This window comes from Haliotis asinina, chromosome 4 (assembly GCF_037392515.1).
Source record: "Haliotis asinina isolate JCU_RB_2024 chromosome 4, JCU_Hal_asi_v2, whole genome shotgun sequence".
Taxonomy (NCBI): domain Eukaryota; kingdom Metazoa; phylum Mollusca; class Gastropoda; order Lepetellida; family Haliotidae; genus Haliotis; species Haliotis asinina.
The window spans coordinates 37,224,781-37,249,892 of record NC_090283.1 but is presented as its reverse complement, the minus strand read 5'-3'; the positions used below and the strand labels follow the sequence as shown (position 1 = coordinate 37,249,892).

Genomic DNA, 25,112 nt, shown 5'->3' with positions numbered 1-25,112 from the left:
GTAGCATGGGCGGAACAAGTAGACGACGTGTTTTAAAGCAATGATTTATCTAAATGTAGTAAATAAATTTTTTACATTAGTAATCTCAGGGGTAAAATAGGATTATTTATTGATATTTACCCTGTTCAACTTAATATGAAGCATTTTCGTAGTCTGAGAAGACGGACTCTAGACTGAAATTACCTGCCTGAAGCAGCAAAATATGGCAAGGAAAGGTATACAAAATGGGTGACCAACCAATCAAAATCACTGGAAATCCTTTTAACTCCAAATCATACATTATCAACAAAGAAAATGATTCGATGAATACTACTTCTTCTTTCTTTCGGAATCCAGGTTAAAAGTGCAGTGGTTTGTGTTCTCTTTCTTCCTGGTAGTTCAACAAAAGCTATTTACAGGGATTCTCTTCTGGCAGAAGTGTCCCACGGTGGTCTGGTCGTTGAGGTGTGCACCCCATCCCTGCAAGGATGTGTCTACAAACAAACTTGTTATGGTGGAGGAACTCTGTCAAGGAAACTCCTACACAAATGTTAGATTCTACTGTCTACTAATGGTGTAAGCATGAAGATGAAATGGTAGCATGATCCTTGAGTGTAGGTCGTCCGCCTGGATGTATGGCAGGAGGAAGCGCTGGAGTGGCTGAAGCAGGATGGACTGCCATTCTCTAAGAGTGACCGACTGGGGCAGACCTTGGTTGCCAGAGTAGAGTTGGCCAGATAGGCACTTGTACAGTTTCATCAACCAGCAGAGACAGAAGTTTCGAAAAATGTTTTTGCGTGCCATGCCTGGGCTACTTGGCAAAGTGTCGCCTGATGATTCCTCAACTTGGCAGGAAATGATTCCCATAGCATAGGCTGGAGGATTCAGTACTGGACCGATTTTGTTTGCTGACTGACATCACGAACAGACATGTGAGGCTGTTCCCACAAAACTTAACTGAAAGAGATAAGGAGATAAGAGATAAAGATAATAGATAAATGGACTTTTTTTTAAAAAAAAGTGCTGTATTGACTAAGTTAATGGCCTTCATCTTGAATATGTTGATGTGTACTGGATCATCCAACAACCCGAGTCCTGGCATGGTATCTGCACAAATAACTCCACACATGAGAAATTCACATTTGGTATTCATTTTGTCTGGTCTGTCATTGATTCCAAATAGACCCTATCTGAAACTTGAGCGTCGTTTCAGGCATACCTGGTACAGTATTTCATGTCTGTGATCACCAGGAACCAGGAATACCAGAGGGTAAAGCCTTGGTCTGAGAACTGAGGACTTCAACTCGATGACCATCCATGTAAGTTCCAGACTCCCAGTTTTAGATAACTCTGACTGTCGACTGATAATTAAGTCGTAATGATTATCCAACTATCTACAAACACTGACAGACAGCTGTCCACTAGACCCTGAAATGACAGTGTAGGAAAGAGTGGTATTCTCACAGCATGATCACTGGGATATATGTTTTGTCTGAAATGGGGACAGTCTGACTTTGAATGATGTGACAGTAACTGATGGTGTTCTTGATCTAGTGATTTCTTAGGTGGAGGTGTGTTATCCTGCTTAATGGACCTCTTCTGGGGAAAAATAATCCACCAGTCCTGTAATTTTGTCTCTGAACACTTTTAAACTGCAAGCCTCCTCTGTGACGAATATCCAAATGAGACAGGACAGGGATGGACGCCTCGCACAGGACCAACTGATTATCAGTGATAACCTAGTTTTAAAACAGCACTTTATCAGGGGTCCTGAGGCATCTTCTCTTGCTCCTTTTTATTACTAAAACATACATCACAAATGAAAGTGTGATAAAGGCTGACTGGCATAACATTTGAACACAAAGGAGAAAGCAGTTTCAAAGCAGTCCAAACAATCAGTGTGAGGATCTTGAGGAGACCACATGCTGTACAGTTTTTTCGGTCTGAGGGATGAACCACAGTTGAACTGAAGGGAAAACCTCACAGAAAGCAAAAGCCAAATTTTTTTCAGGCAACAAGCAAATAGATGCAATCATATGAGTCACAGAAAAATTGTGAGTTGTCTTGAGCTTAGTCAGAGAGATATCTTCTGCAGATAGTGCATGGTGGACCACGTGGGAAACCCCCCGCGAATTCTTGGTTTTCATTAAAGCTAAACATGTAGACTTCAAATTAATTTGAAGAAAAAATTAGTTAAGGGTTAGAGGGACATATTTCGTAAGAATATATTTCCTCTTTATTATTGGATTTACATATTTTGGCTAAAACTAAGAAAATATTTGTGTGGAGGTGATCGCTATTTTCCGCTCTGTTTATAGGACAAATACACATGGTAATACTTATTCCTGTGAATAAAATAAGCCTAGCATGAAAATAAATGCATGTCCAACTGAAATGGTAAATCATACGGCCTTTTCCTAGTAAATTTTGCATCCTGAGTGAAAAAATATATATGATTTTTCATGTTCATTTGCTTGAAGCGATATAATGTGTTTTGGTACAAAGAAAAATAGTTTGATGAATTTGTAACCTTGACAAAAGGTTTAGGAAAACACCTGTAATTTCACAATGGTTACACGAGACTGACCAAGTTCTGTTTCTCCACGCTAAGTCCAAGAATTCTGTTGAGGAACTTGCTGACATCCCCTGCATCCTTGTCCTTGACGGCTGCTCCAAGTCGGAGAACGTCTACCTCCACCAGGCCCATCAACACAAGACTCTCCTGAAGGTACAACATTAGCAGCATTGATGTGACTGACTGAGATTGGTGTTACGCCATTTTTAGCAAGATTCCAGCAACATCATGGCGGGAGACCCAAGAAATGGGCTTCACTCATTGTACATTTGTGGGGATTTGAACCCAGGTCTTCGTCATGATAAGCCAACGCTGTAACCACTAGGCTACCCCACTGCCCCTGCATAGATATGAGAAATTTCACTGCATGTCATTAATATTTCATTTACACAGTTATTTGTTAAAGTCTAAGACAGAACAAAGATACAATCAGAATTCCAGATGCCTCTGAAATTATGTTACTTAAATTTCAGTATTTCTTATGGCTTTTGTTTTTGACTGAAAACATCAATGACTCAATGAGAGGAATGATATCATGGCACACATATGATATTTGTTCAACACAAAATTGTAGGCATCCTTGGTCTTGTTTGGAATAGATCAACATGGGCAACAAGAAACTAAAATGACAAGATAGCAAAAGGTAAAAATGCAAAAAATTGTAATTTCAAGTAGTAAGAAAACACTTAAAAAGAATGTGTTTTTTAAAACAAAAATGACAGATTCAAGGCCACTGAGGCATTTCAACACTGCTGCTGTTCAAAGATGGGAAGCGACTGCTGGACGAAATATGGGTGTTATCATAGGTCTGTATGTGAGGCTTTTTCCTCACTTTTGTTCATTCCTGATATTTTTGATGAGGCCATTCCATGATGTAACCCAACTTAAAGGACCACTAAACTCAATTTTTTGGTACTCATTTTATCACTGTATATGAAAGACTTCTGGTTAGTCATAAACGAAACACCATCTTTCTTAAAAAAAACCTTGTTAATTAATACCATCAATTAAAAGTTGCTAAAAAGCCGTCTGCTTCTCTCTCGCCAGCAAACGAAACCACAGACTGGCTATGTAACACTGTCGCCAGAGAACCGGACATGAAGGAACGATTTCCAACTAATTGCATAGAAAATGTGTAGCAAGCTCGTCATTTTCCTGATTTCTCGACGTCACCAAAGACATGCCAAATTGTTGTGTTGCCGTCAATTGCTCCTTGGGGTCAGGTGATGGTGTCACCATGCACAGATTTCCACCAGACCACGTAGTTTGTACTTAAATTGGTTTTGTGTGTGTGCGAAGCGAGCGTGTGGAAGCCTGTGGTAAATCGGATGGTTCGCACCCTACCATGCTTCCAGGATAGAAAATGGGAGTTCAAGTTTCATCAAGTGTTTTTAAATAAAGACTGCTTACTACACATTGCTGACCAAAAGGATTTTGCATAAAAACAACGATTTCTTCCTTGGACGCGAGGTTGTGGTCGAAGTGCCAATATTTTTGTAAATAATATTATATCGGTCCCCGCTTCGATTCACTCGAAGAGTGAAATTGTTATGTTATAAGCAATATCATGTAAAATCCTAATGTCCATCAATAAAATACATATTTTATTACCAGTGAAAAGTAATTTTGATTTTGTAAGTCGGTGAAAAGAAACTTAAATAGCATTTATCTTCAGACAGGGCGCTGCCATTTTTTAAAATGGCATCGGCTAAAAGTTGGTTAGAATTATTGAGATTATGGTTTCTTTTCATCAAGTTAGAAAATCCAAACTACTTTTTACCAGTAGTTAAATGTGTATTTGAATCATGGCCAAAAGGAGTTTGCATGACATAACTTGTACTGTAACATAAGTGAGGTCGGGGTCGAAGTGAAAATACTGCGCGATAAATTTCTACACTTGCTCAATTTACTTGGTTTGTAAACGTTCACTCACCAGTATGTAGACACTTGTCAATATACGTCTTTATATTTGGTCTCATGATCCTAATTACTTTATAATAATACTTGTATGCATTTTGAAACTTAACAGAAAGAAGCGATCTGCGAATGTATCACAGGAGTGTAATATCCATACATTGTATAGTTTGCCTATATGAATCATAATTCGCACACATGCCCTAGTGTATGCCGTCTGTATCATTACAACTTCACGACGAAAACAATGATTTTGTTAAAAGATACAACAACTTGATAAAAACAAAATGCAAATATTAAAATTAAAACAAATTAAAGTTATAGGAGCAATGTCAGGCTCTTACCTTGTTTGAGGAATGTATCCATCAATATCCACAAAAACGAGTGATATATAAATCATCTGCAGTTTTCCCAAGTGATGTGTCTTTCAACAATCGAATATACGAAATGTATCGTTTCAGGTTTTTCACATTGCTGTACAGTTTCATTGGTTACCCAAGATAGAACACCTGGCCACTGATTGCATAATGTGCGTCATTCTTTTTAAAAAGTTATTTAGTTCACCAATAATGAGCAATCAATCAATGTATTGGTGGTTAATCCTTTGAAAGAAGGGTGCTGTTTTTACATAGACACAGATACGACAGAGTGTATTAGATTTGTAAATGTACATACATAAACACTACCTTTTGACAAATCCCCCATTTAAATCTGCACAAAACTAATTAATCAATCAGCGTGTTATCGGTTAATCCTTTGATCAATCCAGACACAAGAAATGCCAAATGGGGGCCTTTGTCAGGTAATCTAAGTGGCGTTACCACTAATTATACCTGTTATAAATTCATTAACTGAGCATCAAGTGAATGATGACAAATAACAAGTAGGTTTATACCACTTCACACGGATTACAACCTAGCGACACCAAGTGATTTTGACAGAATCGTCTGTGAAAACAAGGGTTGTAAGTCGAAAACAAGGTAAAGCAGGAGACAAAACTAAATGATAGTAGATTGTGAGAACATATAGCTTTCATTTTCACAACAGCTTTCGCGATTTCAGGTTTGTACAAACCTGTAAACGAAAGAATTTACCCTCTGAAATGTAGATGAATTCTGCACAGACCCTCATTACTATACCTACTATTACGTCACGGAGACGCGCTGCTCTGATTGGTTGAAATTTCATTTGCGGCTGAGAATTGTGCACTGTTGACAAAAAGGTCGATTTAAGGTAATTAAAGATCGAAATGAGCAGTTTTAATGACAGAGTTTCATTTATAACAATGTCAGTAAGTGATTTTGCATTTGTACCCTATTAGAGTATATGTGACCTTTAACATTCAGTCATGTAAAACCTGGCATAGAAAGTTTCACAACATGAAAGCACTCACCTGCAGCACAGTGTTCAACTGATCAAAGTCATATTCTCCATTTGTCATTTTAGATAGAGACACACCAGCAACAAGTTTTTTCTGGAACAGAAAGACACAGAGGATAGATATATCTTGTGTAGGAAGTATGTTTCTGTCATCGAGTGATGTGAAAACGCCACAAGACAATAGATACATCAGATCTTACTTAAAATATTCTACACTCTCCAAAAAAAGGTAGGGTAACCTGAACATTCAATTTGGATGGGAAGTGTAAACATTAACAAACATTTCTATTACCATCCCTAAACACAACGCATGATATGCAGGTGCACAGGGCAGTAGCCCCCCATACGTGCATGGGGCCCCATTATTGATTTTGAAGGTTTTCAAGGTCGAGAAATCACTGAGAACATTAATTTTGACACTCATCTTGCATCACACATTCGTTACTGTTTGTTTCTAGTTGTTTGTTTTAAAATGAAAATTGTACATATGCAAATTACATGCCATACACCAATCATCTTTCAAAAGAGACTACATTCCATAGCTAGGGTTGTAAGGAAGTGCAAATGGTGATGCACTCTCAGAACATTCAATATTATCACATCAACACTGATTGACTCTGATAAATCTCCTAAATATTTCTAACTACTTTTTTTAACAGCATATTTATTACATACATCCAGTTTTGTTCCATAGAATTTAAACATATGTTTGCCACTAATATGGCAATGTCCCCTGTTGCTAAAGAAGACTGTAATATTTATAACATTCACTACTTCTTCTGCATAATCATCCAATGAAGGCTGTTGACAAAATTGAAGAAACTGGTTGCAATGCTTTATGAGATATCACGTTAACACAAGTTTGAAAAGAGAACAAAGTGTTGTTGTCACATTGACAATAAGATCAAGGTCACCTAAATCAACTAATGTCTGTGTAATCGCCGAATGTAGGCTGTCACCAAATTTGAAGACATTACGTACAACAGTTTATGAGATATCGTGTTCACAAAAATTTGAAAAGGGGTAAAAAAGTTGGGATGACCTTGAAAATAAGGTCAAGGTCATCAAAATCAACTGGAGCCTATGTTATCTGTCACCGAATTTCAACACATTGGCTAAATATTTACTAACGATTTGCTGTACATGCTGTATATGTAGGGATGAATTTTGCTGCACTCAGCACTATTCCAGCTATATGGCAGCGGTCTGTAAATAATTGAGTCTGGACCAGACAATCCAGTAATCAACAGCAGAAGCATCGATTTGCTCAATTGGGAACCGATGACATGTGTCAACCAAGTCAGCGAGCCTGACCATTTGATCCTGTAAGTTGCCTTCTACGACGTGCATAGTTGCCTTTCATGGCAAGCATGGGTTTCTGAAGGCCTATTTTACCTCAGAACTTCATGGGTCTATATGTTAGATATAGTTTGTTTATATTGTGTATTGGAATTGAGTTTGAATGCTTTTATCATAGAAAGTAACATGATAGAGTCATCGGGTAGCCTTGATTCATCAATCGCTCAAAAACGTCCGTATTTGGCAATTTTGCAAGGCGGTCATCATCAAAGGGTGGCAGATTCAACATGTAAATCGAATCACATAATCACTGCTTCTTCGTCTTCGACGTCTGATCTTTTCAAAATTGACAACAGTCAGCTTTTCATAAATAACTACCTTTGGAACTAAGCAGAGCAATGACTTGGATCCTCAACAGCCACGTTTTGAAAATGGCATGTGCCAATGATGTCAGAATAAATGGTCAAACAGACGAATCTATTTTTGAAGTTTGAGGGTTGTTTCTTATTACATAACTCATTCCATTAAAGCTGTCATAACATAACAAGTAACGTTCGAGTACAGATGTCGCAACTTGCAATGCATTTGACTAAAGAGTAGAAAACTTTGTTGTGGAAATAATTAAAACTTTTGACAGTTTTAAAAATTGTTTCTTTAAAAAACTATTTAGAAAGCTCTATCCACAGTGCAACCAAAACACTAACAAGTTGGGTCTTAAATGACAGTTAGCAGCATTCAACCAACAATAATCACTTCCAAAATGTAAACACAATAGTATTATCTCCTAATTTGTCAACCCAATGAAACTAGTATATGTATGAGATTAAAACTGTTACCTGGGAAGGAGTCACTATATTGGACTATTCGGCCAAAACTTGATCAAGTACTTGTACACCCTGTCTAATACTGTAATAATACAGCATGTTGGAATTACAACTAACAGTATAACAAACTGTATTTGCAGCACTAAGGGACCTGTATTGACCCACAATGATGCTTCAGCAGGGTCAGCAAACTTGGCTTTACCTATACGTCTCTCTAGTGTGGGGCTCTACTTACCTGGCAAATACAGTGGTACATGCTTCTCAATGCATTTCGTCCATAAGGTGTGTCAAAATTAAACTCTGTCAAGTCAGCTCCTGTTGCTGCCCGTCTATCACCTTTCGTCAGGGCACCTGATGCACAAAACACATTTAGTTTGTTGACGACAACTGGAGCACAAGAGATAGAGTAGTTCACATTCATTCTCCATCTAACACAAGAGGTCATAACAGAATTCTAGGTCTCAGAACATTTTGTGATACGTCTATAAAGGGACTTCAGTTGCCTATGCTGCCACGAAAAATATGACAGTCTTTGACAAAAAAGACATTCACATATTTTAACATTCATAAAACATGTGCAAGAGCCTTGGGAAACATGATATGTACTGAGCGGGTATTCAGTGAACAGAGTGTCTACATGACCCCTGGCACCTTACATCAACATGTCCAGGTTTAACAACCACAACACATGCACTGCATCTTAAATGGATATTTTCAGCTATATGTGCTAAATAACAAATCTTTGTATCATTTTGTATTATGTTACCTGTTCATGTCATACACTTGTTGAAAAGTTGAGTATCTTAATAGTGTGATGACAGAAAAGATACAGGGTACATGGCAACGATGTAAAAGAGGTGGGGTATATAGACGTATTATTGTAATAATGGTTACTTTGTATCATATGCAGCATCAATAACAACTGAAGTGTGATTTCCATTTACTTGTTTTAAAATTACAATAACTACATTTTCAAAACAAAAGAGAATTAAGATATATAATTAATTATTAATTAAGAGAAAATAATATTTTCTGAAAACAAAACCTATACCAACTTTATTTAATTTTCAAACAGATTTTCTGAGTAGACCCACAAACTACTTTTACAAAATGTCTGACATGGTCAATGACACATGCTGAACGAAGGCCCCCAAACACGCTCACATGACTTTCAGTCAGAAAGAACAGGGATATTAACATACCCAGTGATTGTAATCTGCGAGCAACAGCAGCAGCAAATCTCCTCTCCCCTCCAAGATTGGTAGTTAGGAGCTTGTACAATGGACCACTGATACACATAATAAAGGAAAGAAGATGAATTAAAACACACTTTGAGACCATTTTATGCCTGCAGAAACAAAACTGAAAAAATGACATTGTTTTGAATATGTTTAACAAAAAACATACTTCTCTTCTGTATTTTAACTCCTTTTTCTATAATCTAAAGAAGTCATATATCAACTCTAAAGACAAATTTATTGATACATTTTGAGAAAGTGAAACAGAAAGCTTTTACGTGAAATTATTCATGACCTTGAAATTATCAGAGAAAATGGCAATAAGGAGATTTTCAAATTGAAAAGTAAAAATTTTCAAAGGAAATAGTATATATAGAACTTAATTCTGATACAGAGCAAACTTTATGGATAACAACTTCTTTCATTCGTAAAAGTGACATTTCGGTGCAGATTCTTGGACCATTGTACTCTCAAGAATAAAAGAAGCTGTCATCCATAAAGTTTGTTCTATATTGCAGTTCTCAACTTCTAAAATGCCACTCAAAGAAGTCAATCTCTGATGTCAGTTAGTGACCCCTCAAGATCAATAATTACCCAACAAAGTATACTGAACAGTTTTGGAGTTGACCAAAAGAAATGAAAACGCAATAGGACAAGTTGCAGCAGCAGTATATAACAGGACCTTAACATATGTCAATGCACAAGAGAATGTTCAGAATATTGTCAGTGAAAAGTGTCTTTTGTCAGGCCTGTTTTGGTAATGAAACATATTTTAGACTGGCATCCAACCACACAACCAGATAAAAAGACATAAGTCAGGTTATAAAAAGGTTATAAAATCAGATTAGTGGTTTTTGACAACCACAATTTCTCACATGGTCACACCGATCATGTCAACAACCAAAGGTGTTTATGGCTTCTGCCCAATCTGGTCCATGTGGGGTCCGGATGAGAGGAAAGAGGTTTGAATCTAAATTGAAGGGCTGAAACGTGCGATCATCCATCCTTTTAGCAGAACCAATGCCTCCTCGCACCCGCCATTAAACATTAATTAGATAAGGGTAGATAGGATAACAATTTTCTGGATTCAGATTAGATGGAGGACTACATCGTGTGAAGTTAAAGATCCATTCAGATAGTAAACTGCCCAACGAAGTTGGCCAAGAGAACCTGGGAAATATGTCCAACCCAGTTTTGAGATCCAACCCATACAACATCAAATAATACTTAAAAGTGGTTCATGGAGAAATCTGTTTGATCGGTCTTGTTACTCTTGTGTTCTTATCCTCTTACTGGATCCTGGTCTGTGTCCCTTAAGCATTCCCTACTTGCTCTCTTGTACAATCAGTTGGTGCTTGGCTGGCACACTCTAAACAGTAATCCACTGAGTTGCTTGCTGTCCATGCTGCTTATGACGTTCAAGGTAGATCCAGAGTGAGTTCTAACCACTGTACAAGCCCTGCTATCAATTGTGCAAGGAGCTGGTGCAATGAACTGGTAGGTCTTCTTTTTCCAATGCTGTATTTTTACTTTGTCAAATATTACGATAGCATGTACTCAAAAAAAGTCCTGGAAGGTGTGCAGTCCTCCAGCTCAAAGTAATGGTCTAGTGGCTCTGCCCCAGGTATGCTTAGTGTAGGAGGTCGGGTAATTTATAGAGTAGAAACGGGATGTCAGGTGGAATAATATTGCGTTATGGTGTTTTGGGGTTGTTTGTGTTCATATATCGGCGGGTTGAGTGGCTTTTTACACATGTGGTTTTGTTAATGTAAACAAATAGGTTAGGTGGCTTATAATTACATCTTTGCCAATAGACCGATCCAGCCTGTCAATCAAAGCTGGTGTGTGCGTCGATTTCGGCCAGTCAGCAGGCTGGGCGTGCATTGTGGATTTGTCAGACTTATTTCCAGGGTCAAATGAAGCCTCCGAAGCGATGAGCTTCAAATTATGCCATTCACACTCGCAATATCTATTATACATTGCTGCGATTTCAGGAGTACCTTCAACAAACCTTTTGGGTGAAGACAAAAAAAACCTGAGATTGATCAACGAATGCGATGAATTTCCACACTTTCGCACACATGCAAAACCATTACCAATTAGATGACAACAACTAGCAGTTTAAGGATTCACAAGTGTCATAAACACGGATATTTTTTGTAGCTACAAAATTGTTTTTGCTTATCGTTTTAGTCAATACTGGGGATTGGTTTGGTTAGACAATAAAGCTGAAACGAGAAGGCGAGAAGGCCGTGACACAATGTAAACAAATCTGATAGCGATCTGATTTCGGTTAGGGAAGACCAACATGGCAAAACTTGTTACATTAAAAAACAATGTGATAATATGGTTGCCTTCGATCTTAGATAGTCTTAAATTTGTTGTCAAGTTTCAAAAGCACAATCTGAAGGGCTACTGTGCAGTACACTATCTGTTGATAGCGCAAAATATTTGAAGAGTAATATTTTTTATTCAAAGGAACAGTGTAAGCAGATGTTTATCACGCAATATCCAAAATATGAAAAGAATTTCAAATAAGTGTCTATAAACCATGCCTTAAATATTTTGGAATTTCCATAAAGAGATGTGGATCGAGACAAAAACTATGCGAGAAGAATAGTCTAGTGACTTTCTGGAATATTGGAGGGAATTAAACCAAATTGTATTTCTTAACTAAGAGAATATTATTTGTTTCTAATTTTTGTTACAATATATTTCTTTCATGTAGGAGTGAGTGAGTGAGTGAGTTTAGTTTTACGCCGCACTCAGCAATATTCCAGCCATATGGCGGCGGTCTGTAAATAATTGAGTCTGGACCAGACAATCCAGTGATCAACCATATGAGTATCGGTCTGCACAATTGGGAACCGATGACATGTGTCAACCAAGTCAGCGAGCCTGACCACCCGATCCCGTTAGTCGCCTCTTACGACAAGCATAGTCACCTTTTATGGCAAGCATGGGTTGCTGAAGGCCTATTCTACCCCGGGACTTTCACGGGTCCTTTCATATAGGAGTGGTACATTGGTACACTTTAGGAATAATACAGTCAGTAAAACTGTCATTTTAATTACTTCAATGGAAATGATAGCAAGATATCTTTTAAAAATCTTGCATCCTAGAATAAACGTAGAAAGGTAATAAAATATATAGTAATATAGTCAATTATAAGTATACCTAACTGAGTGACATATTCGATTCATGTGGTCTGAAAGCAGAATCAGGGATACTTAGACAAGACTACAGACATGTCATGGCAGGGCAATAACTTGGCACTAGTTTCTTGGCTCCTTAGTAACTAGTTTCTGCTTTAAGATATTTTTTAAAAAAAATAATACATTTTCTAATAAGATTAGTCTGAAAGTGATTACTCCTATCGTCACTCATATAAAAGTTACTTCAACACCCTGGTGAGGTATTAACTGTCTTGTAACAGAATAACTTACAAAATCACAATTGACTATCCATGTATATTGAAACACACATTTAACACAGATTTGATGTGATGCTTCTTAGAAATCACCAGCTTTTGAGGAGGTTACAAATGTTTTATGACTAAGCCAAAATGGTGTTTATCAAGATTGACAAATTGTTCAAGGTGTGTTGATGAATGGTTATTTGGAAAATTAGCTTCATTTTAAATTGCACACTGGTTTGCAGGATGTGAATGCTTTAGGGCATTTTCCTAAAGTTTTGTTATGACTTTTACCACTTTTTCAAACAACTTTAATGTTTTGATGACATTAGTAAGTATTCCAGAAAAGGAAATAGATCAGATTTCGTGTTATGTCCTCTAGGGATATGGTCTCAGATATAATAAAACAAAGATTACTAGCGCATTGTTTAAGAAGCAATGATGTACAATGTAATTTTATTATTATTCTTTATTTTTATGTACATATGTAATTTTTTGGACAAAATGCTTTGAATTTTGAAGATATCCTTTGCACATTATGTCCATTAGTAATTATCTCTGAAGAAACCTAGTTAACTGTTTTGGTAACTGTGGATCCTCTGTTCAGGGATTTTATTGTTTCTGAAAGATGGGTCAGTGTACAGTTGCAGAGTGTATCCTGGATCTTCTTTGTGTTATGGTGGTGTTATATACCTGAACATAAAATCTGGCAGTTCATAAAGTCCAGTATTGTGAAAGTTTGTGAATTAGGATTCCACAACAAAGTACACACAGAAAAATAAATTGAATAGGATGATTAAAAAAACATATTTCCATAGATTAAGCGTCATTTTAGGATGGTGTACAGATTTGAAGAGGGAAATTTTATTGAGAATTACTGAAGATTAGCTGCTGAATATTTGCTTTTGAGTATGTTTCTACTAGTATGGAAATATTTTTCTGGTTTGTTACTCAAAGGTATAAACCGATGATTTCACATAAGTGATTGAACTAAATTTGAACATCGGATAAGAGATCGAACTGAAGGCTCCTCGCACAGTGTTGACAATCTATTTATAGATACCGAAACGATCTGCAACTTGAACATGTGGGTGTGATCCCGGTTATTATAGAATTATGATGTGAGTCTAGAGGTAAAGAAACAAATAACATACTTCAGTTTCAATTCCCTGCATTTTTCTTAGACGGACGTGAAATGTCAGACAGATTAATTATTTCGACAAAAAATATGATTCCAACACGCAGCTGCTGGCCGCGATGATTTTTCATCGGCCATATAACTCATTTTCACTAGCTAATTACTGTCTGTCAAATAAGATATATCAAAAATAAAATACGTAAAAGTTTCCCCTTTAAATATCATTCACAAACGACAGATACCAAAGTACCACAAAGAGAATTCATCAACACAGTTCTCAACTACGTAGGTTTCGCCGGAGGTGACGCCATTGTCAGAGGTTGTGCCCCCAACATCAAAAAACGAAGTGGGCGCGGCTAATCGGCCCGGACTGGATTGGTCTATTGTGCAAGCACCATATTATCTGGCAGTCATTTATTCTACTTATTACTCACGTTTGGCAGTAAAATTGCTTTGGAATTTCCTTCGTCGGTCATGTAGTGTACCTGGGTATTTGCCGTATAATTCCTTCGCTGTCCGCCATGTTGGGTGCGGAAGCGGAAGGTGCGCAGTGCTGCAGTGAAGTTGTTTATTATTGCCTAGTCAATCATAACACCTCGCTGTGACCTTTCGGAGGTTAACTTACGGGGTATATAAGAGCCTGATGCAATTGATATCACTGTCTTGCGTATCAGTGTTCCGAGGAAGTAAGTCCACTGCCTATATGGGGGATGTTCCCTCTGGCTCGTTAGTGTTGGTTTGTTTTGTTAGGACTCGTATTGATCAGCAGTTTTAGACTGTAGCCGGGTAGGAAAAAAATACATGATGATATAGTATATCTTATGGGGTTAATATGTAGGTAGCGAGGGTTGGGGGAGAAATTAGTGTTTGGAATGAAGTAGTTGTAGGAACTAGGGTAGGAAATAGGTTTTGTTTTTGTTAAAACATTGAGAGAGAGAGAGAGTTATTTTTGTTCAGTTTCTGTTATAATTTGTTCTGCTTATTTTCCTTATGTCTATTTAACAGAATAAATTATTATTATTGTTTACACTTCTGTCTTGTGTCATATTTTGTTGAAAGAGATGACAAATGCCACTGAACCGAAGAAGAGTGTACACTGTTTCACTGGTTCATAGTTTTCCACCACATATTAAAATTACACAACACAAAGTCTATAACAAACCATGAACAGGGAAACACCGAGGTACACTCTGCATTGAACTCCTGTCACTCCCAAAGGGTGCCTATTACATTTGCATGAAGCAAAGGTTGCTCATAACACCATGTTCCCTTGACTTAACTTCAGAGCACAATCTCTTTGGAGGTAGTAATCCGAGGCAGTCCAGATATTCTAGTCCCTTAATGAGGTCTCCAAAGAGCTTTAGCCCTGGAGACACGACTTACTGACATATTTGGGTGTTAAAATGAACTCCAACCTCAGAGTTTGAAAATGGGCTTGGCAAGCCTCTCACCTAACAATAAATGAATATTGGGTAACAACAGTCTCCCAGCAGTCAGAGTGTTAATCCTGAGGGTATGATTTTTCATTCTTTGAAGCTGTGATAAACTTTTATCTTTTTGTTTTACCCATAGTCTAATAGAAATAAATAACCAAAAGAAAGTGGAAAATTTTTCAGAGTACAAATAAACTGTCTGAACATCAACATGTTGTATTCTATTACGAGTTGAAGAGATTTTTGATACTTGATTTCAACTATCAATGAATCATATCTGTATTCAACAAACAGATATGACTTGAAGAATATCCCTTCAGCTCATGTGCTCCTGATGGCTAGTGAGTTTTAAGCGAGGCTGATGTCACAATAACCACTGTGACCAGTTTTCCCCACAAAGCATCGTGCATGATAAACAACAATGATCAACTCACCTGGACTGGTTGGAGCGGTGCGAGCGTCCTAACTGCTGCACAGCCTTGTCTGCACTCCATGGCAACTCCACGGTCAGGTGAACTCGACGTCGCTGATTGGCAGCTCTCACATCAGCATGCAGTGATATTCCTAGAGTATATAACAATTATCATCATCCATATCCAGTACTTATATATCTTTTATAATTTCCCCATCACATTCTTATAGCAAGTCATCAGAAGATGAAATATCCCCCCAGCCCCCACATATTTGAAAGGACAAATCATCTGACAGTTACTTCATGTTTTCTTAGATTAAGTTTGAATCGTTTCCATGGACGTAACGAAAAATATAAAAGCCATATATCTGTTAACAGCAAAAGGCACCACTTCAAGATCTATCTCATATATCTGCCAAAATCTGTTGAAAGATATCAAATGGTTTTCGAGTTGTGCTCTGGAAATGAAGCCTTTTGTTTCCATGGAAATCAGGAAAAATAAAAAAGACAAAACATTGTAAACAGCAAAAGGCACCACTTTGTGGTTTGTTTCATATATCTGCCATGTTTTGCTGTAAGATATTGAATAGTTTTCGAGTTGTGCTCCAGAAACGAAGTCCATCCCTCCATTTTGAGACTAAGTCAGAATCGTTTCAAGGAAACTGGGAAAATGATAAATCACGAAAATCTGTAAACAGCAAAAGGAACCACTTTAGGGTCTCTGCTACATATCTGCCAAGTTTTGAAGAAAGATATTTAGACGTTTTTGAGTTCTGCTCCGGCAACGAAGCCCGAAGCGTTTCCATGGAAACCGGCAAAAAAACGATAACCATAAAAACCTGTACATAGCAAAAGACACCACTTTAGGGTCTAACTGATATATCTACCAAGTTTTGCAGAAAAATATAGAACATTTTTTGAGTGCTGCTCCAGAAACGAAACACATCTCTCACTTTTGAGTCTATGTCTGAAATGTTTCCATGGAAACCAAGAAATAACAAATAAAAAAACCCCCTGTAATTAGCAAAAGGCACCATTATATGTTCTGATTGATACATCTACCAAGTTTTGCACAAAAATATTGACCGATTTTTGAGTTCTGCTCCGGAAACGAAACTCCCCAAACATAAGAAAAACACCAAAATGTTCCATGGAAAAACAAAAAACAATATAAATGCATAAACTCTCTAAATAGCAAAAAGCACAACTATAGGCTTAGATTATTATATCTATCAAGTTTGGTCTAAAAATATTGAACTGTTTCTGTGTAATGCTCTGGAAACAAAATGATTACGGACGGACGGGCGGGCGGACAGACAGACGAGGCATCCACTATATCCCCCAGCATTACATGCCGGAGGGGATAGTAAAGCGTTTCTCAGGCATTGGCATGTCACTTGTACTTGTGTGCGCAACAATTTTTTATTCCTTTCAATGAAAATAATTTTGACTTGGCTGCATCCCGATCATCCATTTGTCCACTATAAGAACAAGAGTCATCAGAAGATGACATATCCCCCAGACCCCAACATGTTTGAAAGGACAAATAATCTGAGAGTTACTCATTGTTTTTTTAGACTATGTTTGAATTGTTTCCATGGAAATCATGAAAATTATAAATACCATATATCTGTAACCAGCAAAGTCACAATTTCAAGATGTGTCTCATATATTTGCCAAGATCTGTTGAAAGATATGAAATGGTTTTCGAGTTGTGCTCTGGAAACGAAACAAATCCCTCCATTTCGAGACTATGTCCGAAACGTTTCCATGGAAATCGAGAAAATAATAAATCACAAGGTCCTGTACATAGCAAAAGATACCACTTCAGCTTCTGACTGATATATCTACCAAGTTTTGCAGAAAAATATTGAACGTTTTTTGAGTTCTGCTCCCGAAACGAAACACACCTCTCACTTTTGAGACTATGTCTGAAACATTTCCATGGAAGCCAAGAAAATAAGAAGTCACAAAAACCTGTAAATACCAAAAGGCACCACTACAGGTTCAGTTTGATATATCTACCAGTTTTGCAGAAAAATATTGAATGGTTTTTGAGTTCTGCTCCGGAAACAAAGCCCCTCCCACCATAAGACATCAAACCCGAGAAATAAATAAAAAAAACCTTGGGGTCTGCCACACATATCTACCAGGTTTTACTAACAGTTATTAAGAAGTTTTTGAGTGCTGCTCTGAAACGAAACACACCTCTCACTTTTGAGACTAAGTCCAAAACGTTTCCATAGTAATTGAGAAAATAATAAATCACATAAATGCCAAAAATCTGTAAATAGCAGATAGAACGTTTTTGAGTTATGCTAAAAAAAAAACAAAAGAAAAAAAGATTACAGACGGATGGACGGACAGACAGATGAGGCGTCGACTATATCCCCCCATGCATAACATGCCGGGGGGATTAAAAAGTCCTACCACCCTCGTTACTTTTGTAATAAATTTGCCCGAGAAACATTCAGGGTTTTTTTATGCAGTCTAAGTTCCTTTCATTCCCTAATTTTGCGACATTTGCAAGAGCACTTGTCAGTATAAGAATAACAAGCAATGTTACAAACAGGTACGATATCACAGAATAAAGAAGTGTTCACATAGTACACTCCAAAACCAAATATCAGTTCAAGACGGAGTAGATAATACACTGAACCGAAGAAGTCAGGAATGTTTTAATAGTGTGCTTGCTCTTTGCAATGAAACAATATCTCAAATATTTTATTAATGTTTCCTAACATTTTTGTTCATCAATGGAAATATGTATTGCGACCTATGATCTGAACTCCACATAGTCATTAATATTTATATCATAATTATGTATGTTTATATGAATATTTTCACCTTTAGGACACACTTCACAATCATCAATGTTGTCAACATTTTCACAATTGTCTTTAGTACAATCAGTAACTGGGGAGAGTGTAGCAATACAATTGACATGTTTGGTTTCTGACCTGTCATGATATTTCTTAATCATGTTTACATGACACAATCTCTTTTGTGTACGACGACCAGGCATCAATACAATGTAGTCTGTGCTGCTAACCTTTTGATCAACAACATATGCACCTTGATATCTCGCTCTCAGTGACTGACCCAAAATGGGAAGCAAAACTAACACTTTCTCACCACAAGTAAAATTTCTCTCTTTTGACTTTCTATCATAGTTTAGCTTCATTTTTTCCTGTGAAACTTTCAAGTTTTTTTTCTGGCCAACTCACTTGCTTTTGATAGTCTGTCCATAAATGTAGACACACAGTGTAAGAGATTGATCTCAGGTCTGTCATTGAGTCATTGTTCTTTTAAATGTTTTAGTGGCCCACGCACACTGTGACCAAATACAAGTTCAAAGGGACTAAACCCTAAACGTTCTTGAACTGACTCTCTGACAGCAAACAACAACAAATGAACACCCTTATCCCAATCTTTCTCTGTCTCAAAACAATAAGTCTTGATCATATTCTTCAGAGTTTGATGAAACCTCTCTAAGGCTACCTGTGACTCTGGATGATAAGCACTAGACTTAACTTGCTTAATACCTAACTGGTACATTGCTTGTTGAAACACCTTAGACATAAAATTTGAGCCCTGATCAGACTGAACAACACCTGGCAAACCAACTAAGGTGAAAAACTTGATCAAAGCCTTGACAATCACAGGAGCAACAATATCCTACGAAGCGGAATTGCTTCAGGAAATCTGGTAGAAGCACATATGATTGTGAGTAAATACTGATTACCAGACTTAGTCTTAGGTAGTGGACCCAAACAATCAATAATAACTCTACTGAAACGTTCCTCAAAAGCCGGTATAGGTTTCAAGGGAGTGGAAGGAATTTTCTGATTCAGTTTTCCAACAATTTGGCATGCATGACAGGTCTTACAAAATTTAGCCACATCTTGTCTCAGACTGGGCCAAAAGAAATGTGCCAAACTTTTCTCACAAGTTTTGTTCACACCCAAATGACCTGCCATGGGACTTTCATGTGCCAATGAAAGTACATGTTTTCAAAATAATTTTGGTACTACAATTTGATGGTACAATTTCCATTCATCCTCTGCAGGAACATCTGGCGACCTATATTTCCTCATCAGAACACCATCCTTGTAGTAATACCAAACTGGAACCTTGCTAACCTCCTCAAAAGAAACAGCCTTACTAATCAACTTCTGCACTTCAACATCCTCACCCTGTGCACTAATAAGCTGCTCTCTGGAAAGAATGTGTTCACCACCTGACAAACTATCTGACTTATCAAGTATCAAGAAGTCCTGAAGAGCTACTACTCTTTGAAGATAAGTCATCTGTTTCTACCTCAAACCAAAAATGATCCATGAATGTACCTGACAAATCATAAATGGTATCATTCTGAAAAGAAGTCTTGGAAGAAATGCCTTTCGACACTGAACGAGTCACTGCAGAAGAAGGAAAAATACCTGGAAATTCATCCTCCAACTTTTCTGTACTAACTGAACACTCTGGCGAAACAGTGACAATTGGATCAGCGCCAACTTTAGCCCCCATAAGATCATTACCAATCAACAAATCGACACCTGGGAGAGAGTCAAGAATACCAACTTTCACCTCACCTGAAATCAGATCTCAGATCAAATTAAAAAATGGAAAGGAGCAGAAGAATTGCCACCTATACCCTGAAACAAACATCTGAGTTAGCTGAAGACTCATCAGAAAAAGGCAAAATATCCTTCAAAATCAGAGATTGAAGAGCTCCAGTATCCCTCAAGGTAATAACCGGCCGTGGGGTAGAATTATCTCCCATAAGTGACACAGAACCCTTATACCCAAAGGGCAAAAACTCCTTCTGAACTACAGAATCTGGAGACTTACTCTCACAGATGAAACTCTCCTCAGAACCACCTGGAAAGAAAGGCTTAGGTGCGATGGACACAAAAGCATTTGGGGAACCTGTAGCCTGATTTTTAAACTGGAGTTTGTAACATGCAGACCCCAAATGACCTGGCTTCTTACAATACGCACAAACATGATCAGAACCACTGGTAGTCTTAGGCTTAGACTGAAAAGTATGTGACTGCTTGCCACTAGAATTTGAACCTGTTCTAACACCACTGTAACCTGTAGGTTCTGAAGTCTTATAACTGGGGGAAAGCACTTTTGGCCAGAAAACTTTGTATTACCCGGAGACTTAAAAGAACTCTTGTGAGTCAAACAATAATCATCTGCCAACATTTCTGCCTTATGTAAGTCATCAACCTTTCGTTCATCCAAATAAGTCTTAAGGTCAGCATGAACACTCTGCTTGAAATCTTCCATCCACACTAACTGTCTCAAACCATCAAATCTGTGACCTCCTTAGACCCATATCACCTGTCAAACAATCTTTCCTTTTCCCTAGCAAACTCTACAAAAGTCTCATTGTCCCTTTTGTGAGCATTTCTGAATTTCTGACGATAAGCCTCAAGTATGAACTCATAAGCTTTCAAAAGTGTGCTGTTCGCAAGATCATAGTCTGACCTCTGCTGTACTGACAAAGCTGAATAAGCATCTTGAGCTTTACCCTTCAAAACAGCTTGCAATAGCGTAGTCCATGACTCCCTAGGCCACTTGAGATTTTCTGCAACCTTCTCAAAATGTAGGAAATATTTGTCAACTTCTTTCTCATTAAAAGGAGGTACAAGCCTAGCATGCCTTGCAATGTCAAAAGTGGAAGAATCTGAGGTCAGAGAAGGGTTTTCAAGTTTTTTCAAAGCAATTTCTCTATCAACTTGCAATTTCTTTCTCCATCTCAAACTTATTTATTTCCATCTTTTTCAGTTCTTCTTGTTTTCTATTTTCTTGCTTTTGAATTTGTAATTGAATCTCAAGTTTCTTTTTTCGAGTTGATCTGAACCTTCCAATGGCACCATTTCCAAAACATCATCTTCAAAAATTCCCTCATCAATATAGATAGTGATTCAGCACAATTATCAAAATCTGAAATTTCCTCATTGCAGGTTTGGCATCAAGTTTGAGATGTGAAGAAATTTGCAATAAATCTGACTTCCTCAGCTGACTAATTGTCTCAGAGTCAGGGGACAATACAAACTTTTCAAGTTCAAACACCATTTTGCTGGTTCCTCAATTAGCTTGTTGCAAATTTGCAGAAATTTGAAATAAATTTCACAAATGGTCTAAAATGTCAAATGAATTCTATCCCGGACGAGCCCCGATATTGTTATGGTTAAGAATTTACCGTGACAACAATGTAAGAAATCTCCTTGTGAACCAGCAAAACAAAACAAAGACAAATTTAAAATATTCAGATCTTCTTATTATGCAATGAGAGCAAGGTATACAAAGTCATAAGTAAATATAACAATGCAGATTTCAGGTACAATTCAAAAGAGACAAAATCTAAGTCAATGGGTCACAAAATACAGTATAGCAAACTCACCAAAGACTCAGTACAAGAGGTAATCAACTATACAGAATGTCAACACAGCGATCGGTGTGACAGCAGATAATGTAGGTCAGGCATTGATGGGTTTTGATGATCAAGCGTGGCAGAGATGTAACTCCAGCAAATACGAATGAATGTGAGTGTCACCCTCCACGCGGCAACCAGCCTTTTTATATATATTTATAGTCATTCCCGAAAGTTCGGGCACAAACGAACATCGTCAACACTGCAGAATGCCCTAGAATAAGTCTCCTTGAAGTAAGCACATTGAAAACTAGGAGCAGATAAATTCCGGAAAACCAGAATCCTAAAAGTGTTGACCATCTATTAAAACGAAATGTGACCCATCATATTTAATATTCAGAAACACTAAACATTGTGACCCAATAATAACTATTACTGAATTAATAACAAAATATACAGAAAATACACACTCGTAACAATATCCAGAGCATGTAGCTCCAACATTCTTGGAGCAGCTACTAAGACCATAAGGTGTGCGGTCTCCTCAGCCAAATGGGATACATGCTTACTCAATAGGTTAGAAATTAAAATACAACAATCCCGATCAGACTATGGATAGTACCCATTTTGAAGACCCACAATTTCAAAGCAACGTAGTAGGCAAGTGAGAACACTATCCTGTCCTATGCTGTTACCTTGGTTGGACGGATACTAGAGCAGTCCAATTATGCAGATGAAATGTAACAGGTCAGGAATCATCCTCACAGTATCAGGATCAATGAACCCAGGTGTCTGTATATGCATATAATCCTGTGTGGTAGCTAATAAGGTTTTGTGTTTTTTATTCTTCTTCTTTATTAAACAACATCAATTGTACAGTAACTGTTTTCAACTTTGTTTTCTTAGGTAGTGTCGTTGAGCTATTGCCCAAGCTCTCTTTGGAGTCAGTATTCAGTATTATCAGCAATACAAGGAGTGAGATCCACTGGGTCAACACCTGAAACAAATAAAATAGTTTATCAACATTAAAATATTTACAACATTCCGGTTTACTTCATGTATCACAATCATGACATGGTAAACTTTCTCTATATTGATTTTGTCTAATTACAGTCAAGGTCTTGGTATTTATCAATTTGCTGAAATAGATTTAAAAGGACAAAAACTTATTCTCATCCACTCCCTCTTTTCAACCTATATTTTTCAATGTTCTTCAAAATATCCAGCAGGAAAAATTATGAACACCAAATAAATGCATCATTAAATCACCAGTCTAAGTAAACTTAGTCTCAGTGTATTTCGTTCCTCTCTACCACTGAGTCTAACAAAACCTAGTAGGTCGCCTTTGAGTGATCAATGACGGTCCAATCAAACGTGAGATGGTTAAATAGATTTATCCAATCAGACAATGGCTACTATTTAGGGATCTGAGGGACTTTCAAAATATTCAGGTCACTGACACAGATCTCTCCACGAACAAAAATCCGCATAAAACACTGATAACTGACCTGCAGTATATACGTTTTGGGGTTTCTGCTGACATGGTTACCATTAGCTAATATTTCTGCAAGATAAGATCCTTGAAGATTGCCAAAAACAGTAATTCTAGCACGACATTTTGAGATACTCAATTCTGATTGGTTGACTGCTGCACGTGACCGTCCTTAAACCTAAATCAAAGGACCACTAATTACACGTCGACCGCTTCACCTGTGTATGAATACATAGCACTCGCTGACCTTTTGTTTGGAAACAAACATGTCGTTTGAATTAGACATAGGTGATTTTCACCTTGGTACCTTCTACCAGATATTCGGAGAAGAGAAATTTGATCTAAAGCCGGAATGGTTCGGTGACGACCTACTGGAATCAAGCGGTACAAATGAATTCTTCAACAACAGAATTTCGGCACACATTGAGTGTCACTGAATTAACGCTAGATTCCACATAGAGTGGTGCCAGGTATTACATAACTGCTAACATCACATCACTGCTAAGTTAGTAATTCTCTCGGTGTTTCATCACTCGTAACACAAATAAATACACAAAACGAACCTCACAATATCTATATATGCGGGGATGGAATTTTGTTCAGTGACAGCCGCTTGTTTGGTAATACCTGACACCGCTCTACAAAACAGTCGTACAAGACTGTACTGCATACGGTTGCCACTCCAAAACAAAGCACAAAACATTATGAATTAAAATGAAAATGAAATTTATTATTATAAACAAATCTCTGTTAAATGCGATCTTAGTAAGCAGTACACAAACCATTGTGTTCGGTCCACCACTGTAACACTCTTATCACATGCAGGTGTTGAGGCTAGAGAAATTGTCAAAATAACAGGTCACAAAAACCATCAAAGTTTATCATCCTACAACACCAATTCATCGGCAGCACAGAAATGCCATTACTCAGCCATCCTTCACACCGGCAATGAAAACACTCGGCCTATCCCTAAGCTGATGCCTTTGGTCCCCGCTGCATCGTCAGTTGTTGCGCCATCCACATCTACCATAAACGTGTCCGATATTAAAACTGGCATGTCTGGTCCATTCAAAATTGGCAACAGCAGCGTGGTGATAATAATTACTTCCTTGAGTAAGTTTGAAAGTTTGAAGCGACAACACTTTACAGTCGTCCTACTTGTAGGTCATGGGCGAGTCTATAGTAATGTATTCTAGGGGTGAGGTGATTTGTCGGTTGCATATAATTGTATAAAATTGTTTAGGGGTTCTACATTATGTAACTGACAGAATTGTATCCATATGTAAGAGACACAACCAAGTTGTCTGAGCATCAAAAATAAAGTTCTTGTACTTTGCAAATGTTTTGTCTAAATCATTGCACATCCTGTTCTTGAGTTGGACGATTCCACATCGATTTCACAACTCTGTACTCTTGCATGTGAAAGTGTCCGGATTTCAAACGCGTGTCAGTCGTGCTAGAATGGAGATAAAGGCATTCTGTTTTCATTTTTGCGGTCCTTTATCTGTTGATTTAAGACCGGTAAATGTTTCATTAACAACGCGTTTGGCTTTAAATGACATTTACCGGTCTTAAATCAACAGATAAAGGACCGCAAAAATGAAAACAGAATGCCTTTACCTCCT

The 25,112-nt window shown here is 37.5% G+C and overlaps 1 protein-coding gene across 1 annotated transcript in view; it reads right to left on the bottom strand.

The window, feature by feature from the left end:
- Window positions 1–25,112, bottom strand: part of LOC137281527 (uncharacterized) — a 209,841-nt gene that overhangs the window by 73,171 nt on the left and 111,558 nt on the right. The window contains exons 21-25 of the mRNA XM_067812809.1: window positions 15,630–15,759; window positions 9,174–9,259; window positions 8,207–8,322; window positions 5,862–5,942; window positions 2,567–2,701 (exon numbers count right to left, since the gene is read on the bottom strand). Coding sequence (XP_067668910.1) covers window positions 2,567–2,701; window positions 5,862–5,942; window positions 8,207–8,322; window positions 9,174–9,259; window positions 15,630–15,759 — 548 coding nt within the window. The remainder of the gene's footprint in view (window positions 1–2,566; window positions 2,702–5,861; window positions 5,943–8,206; window positions 8,323–9,173; window positions 9,260–15,629; window positions 15,760–25,112) is intronic.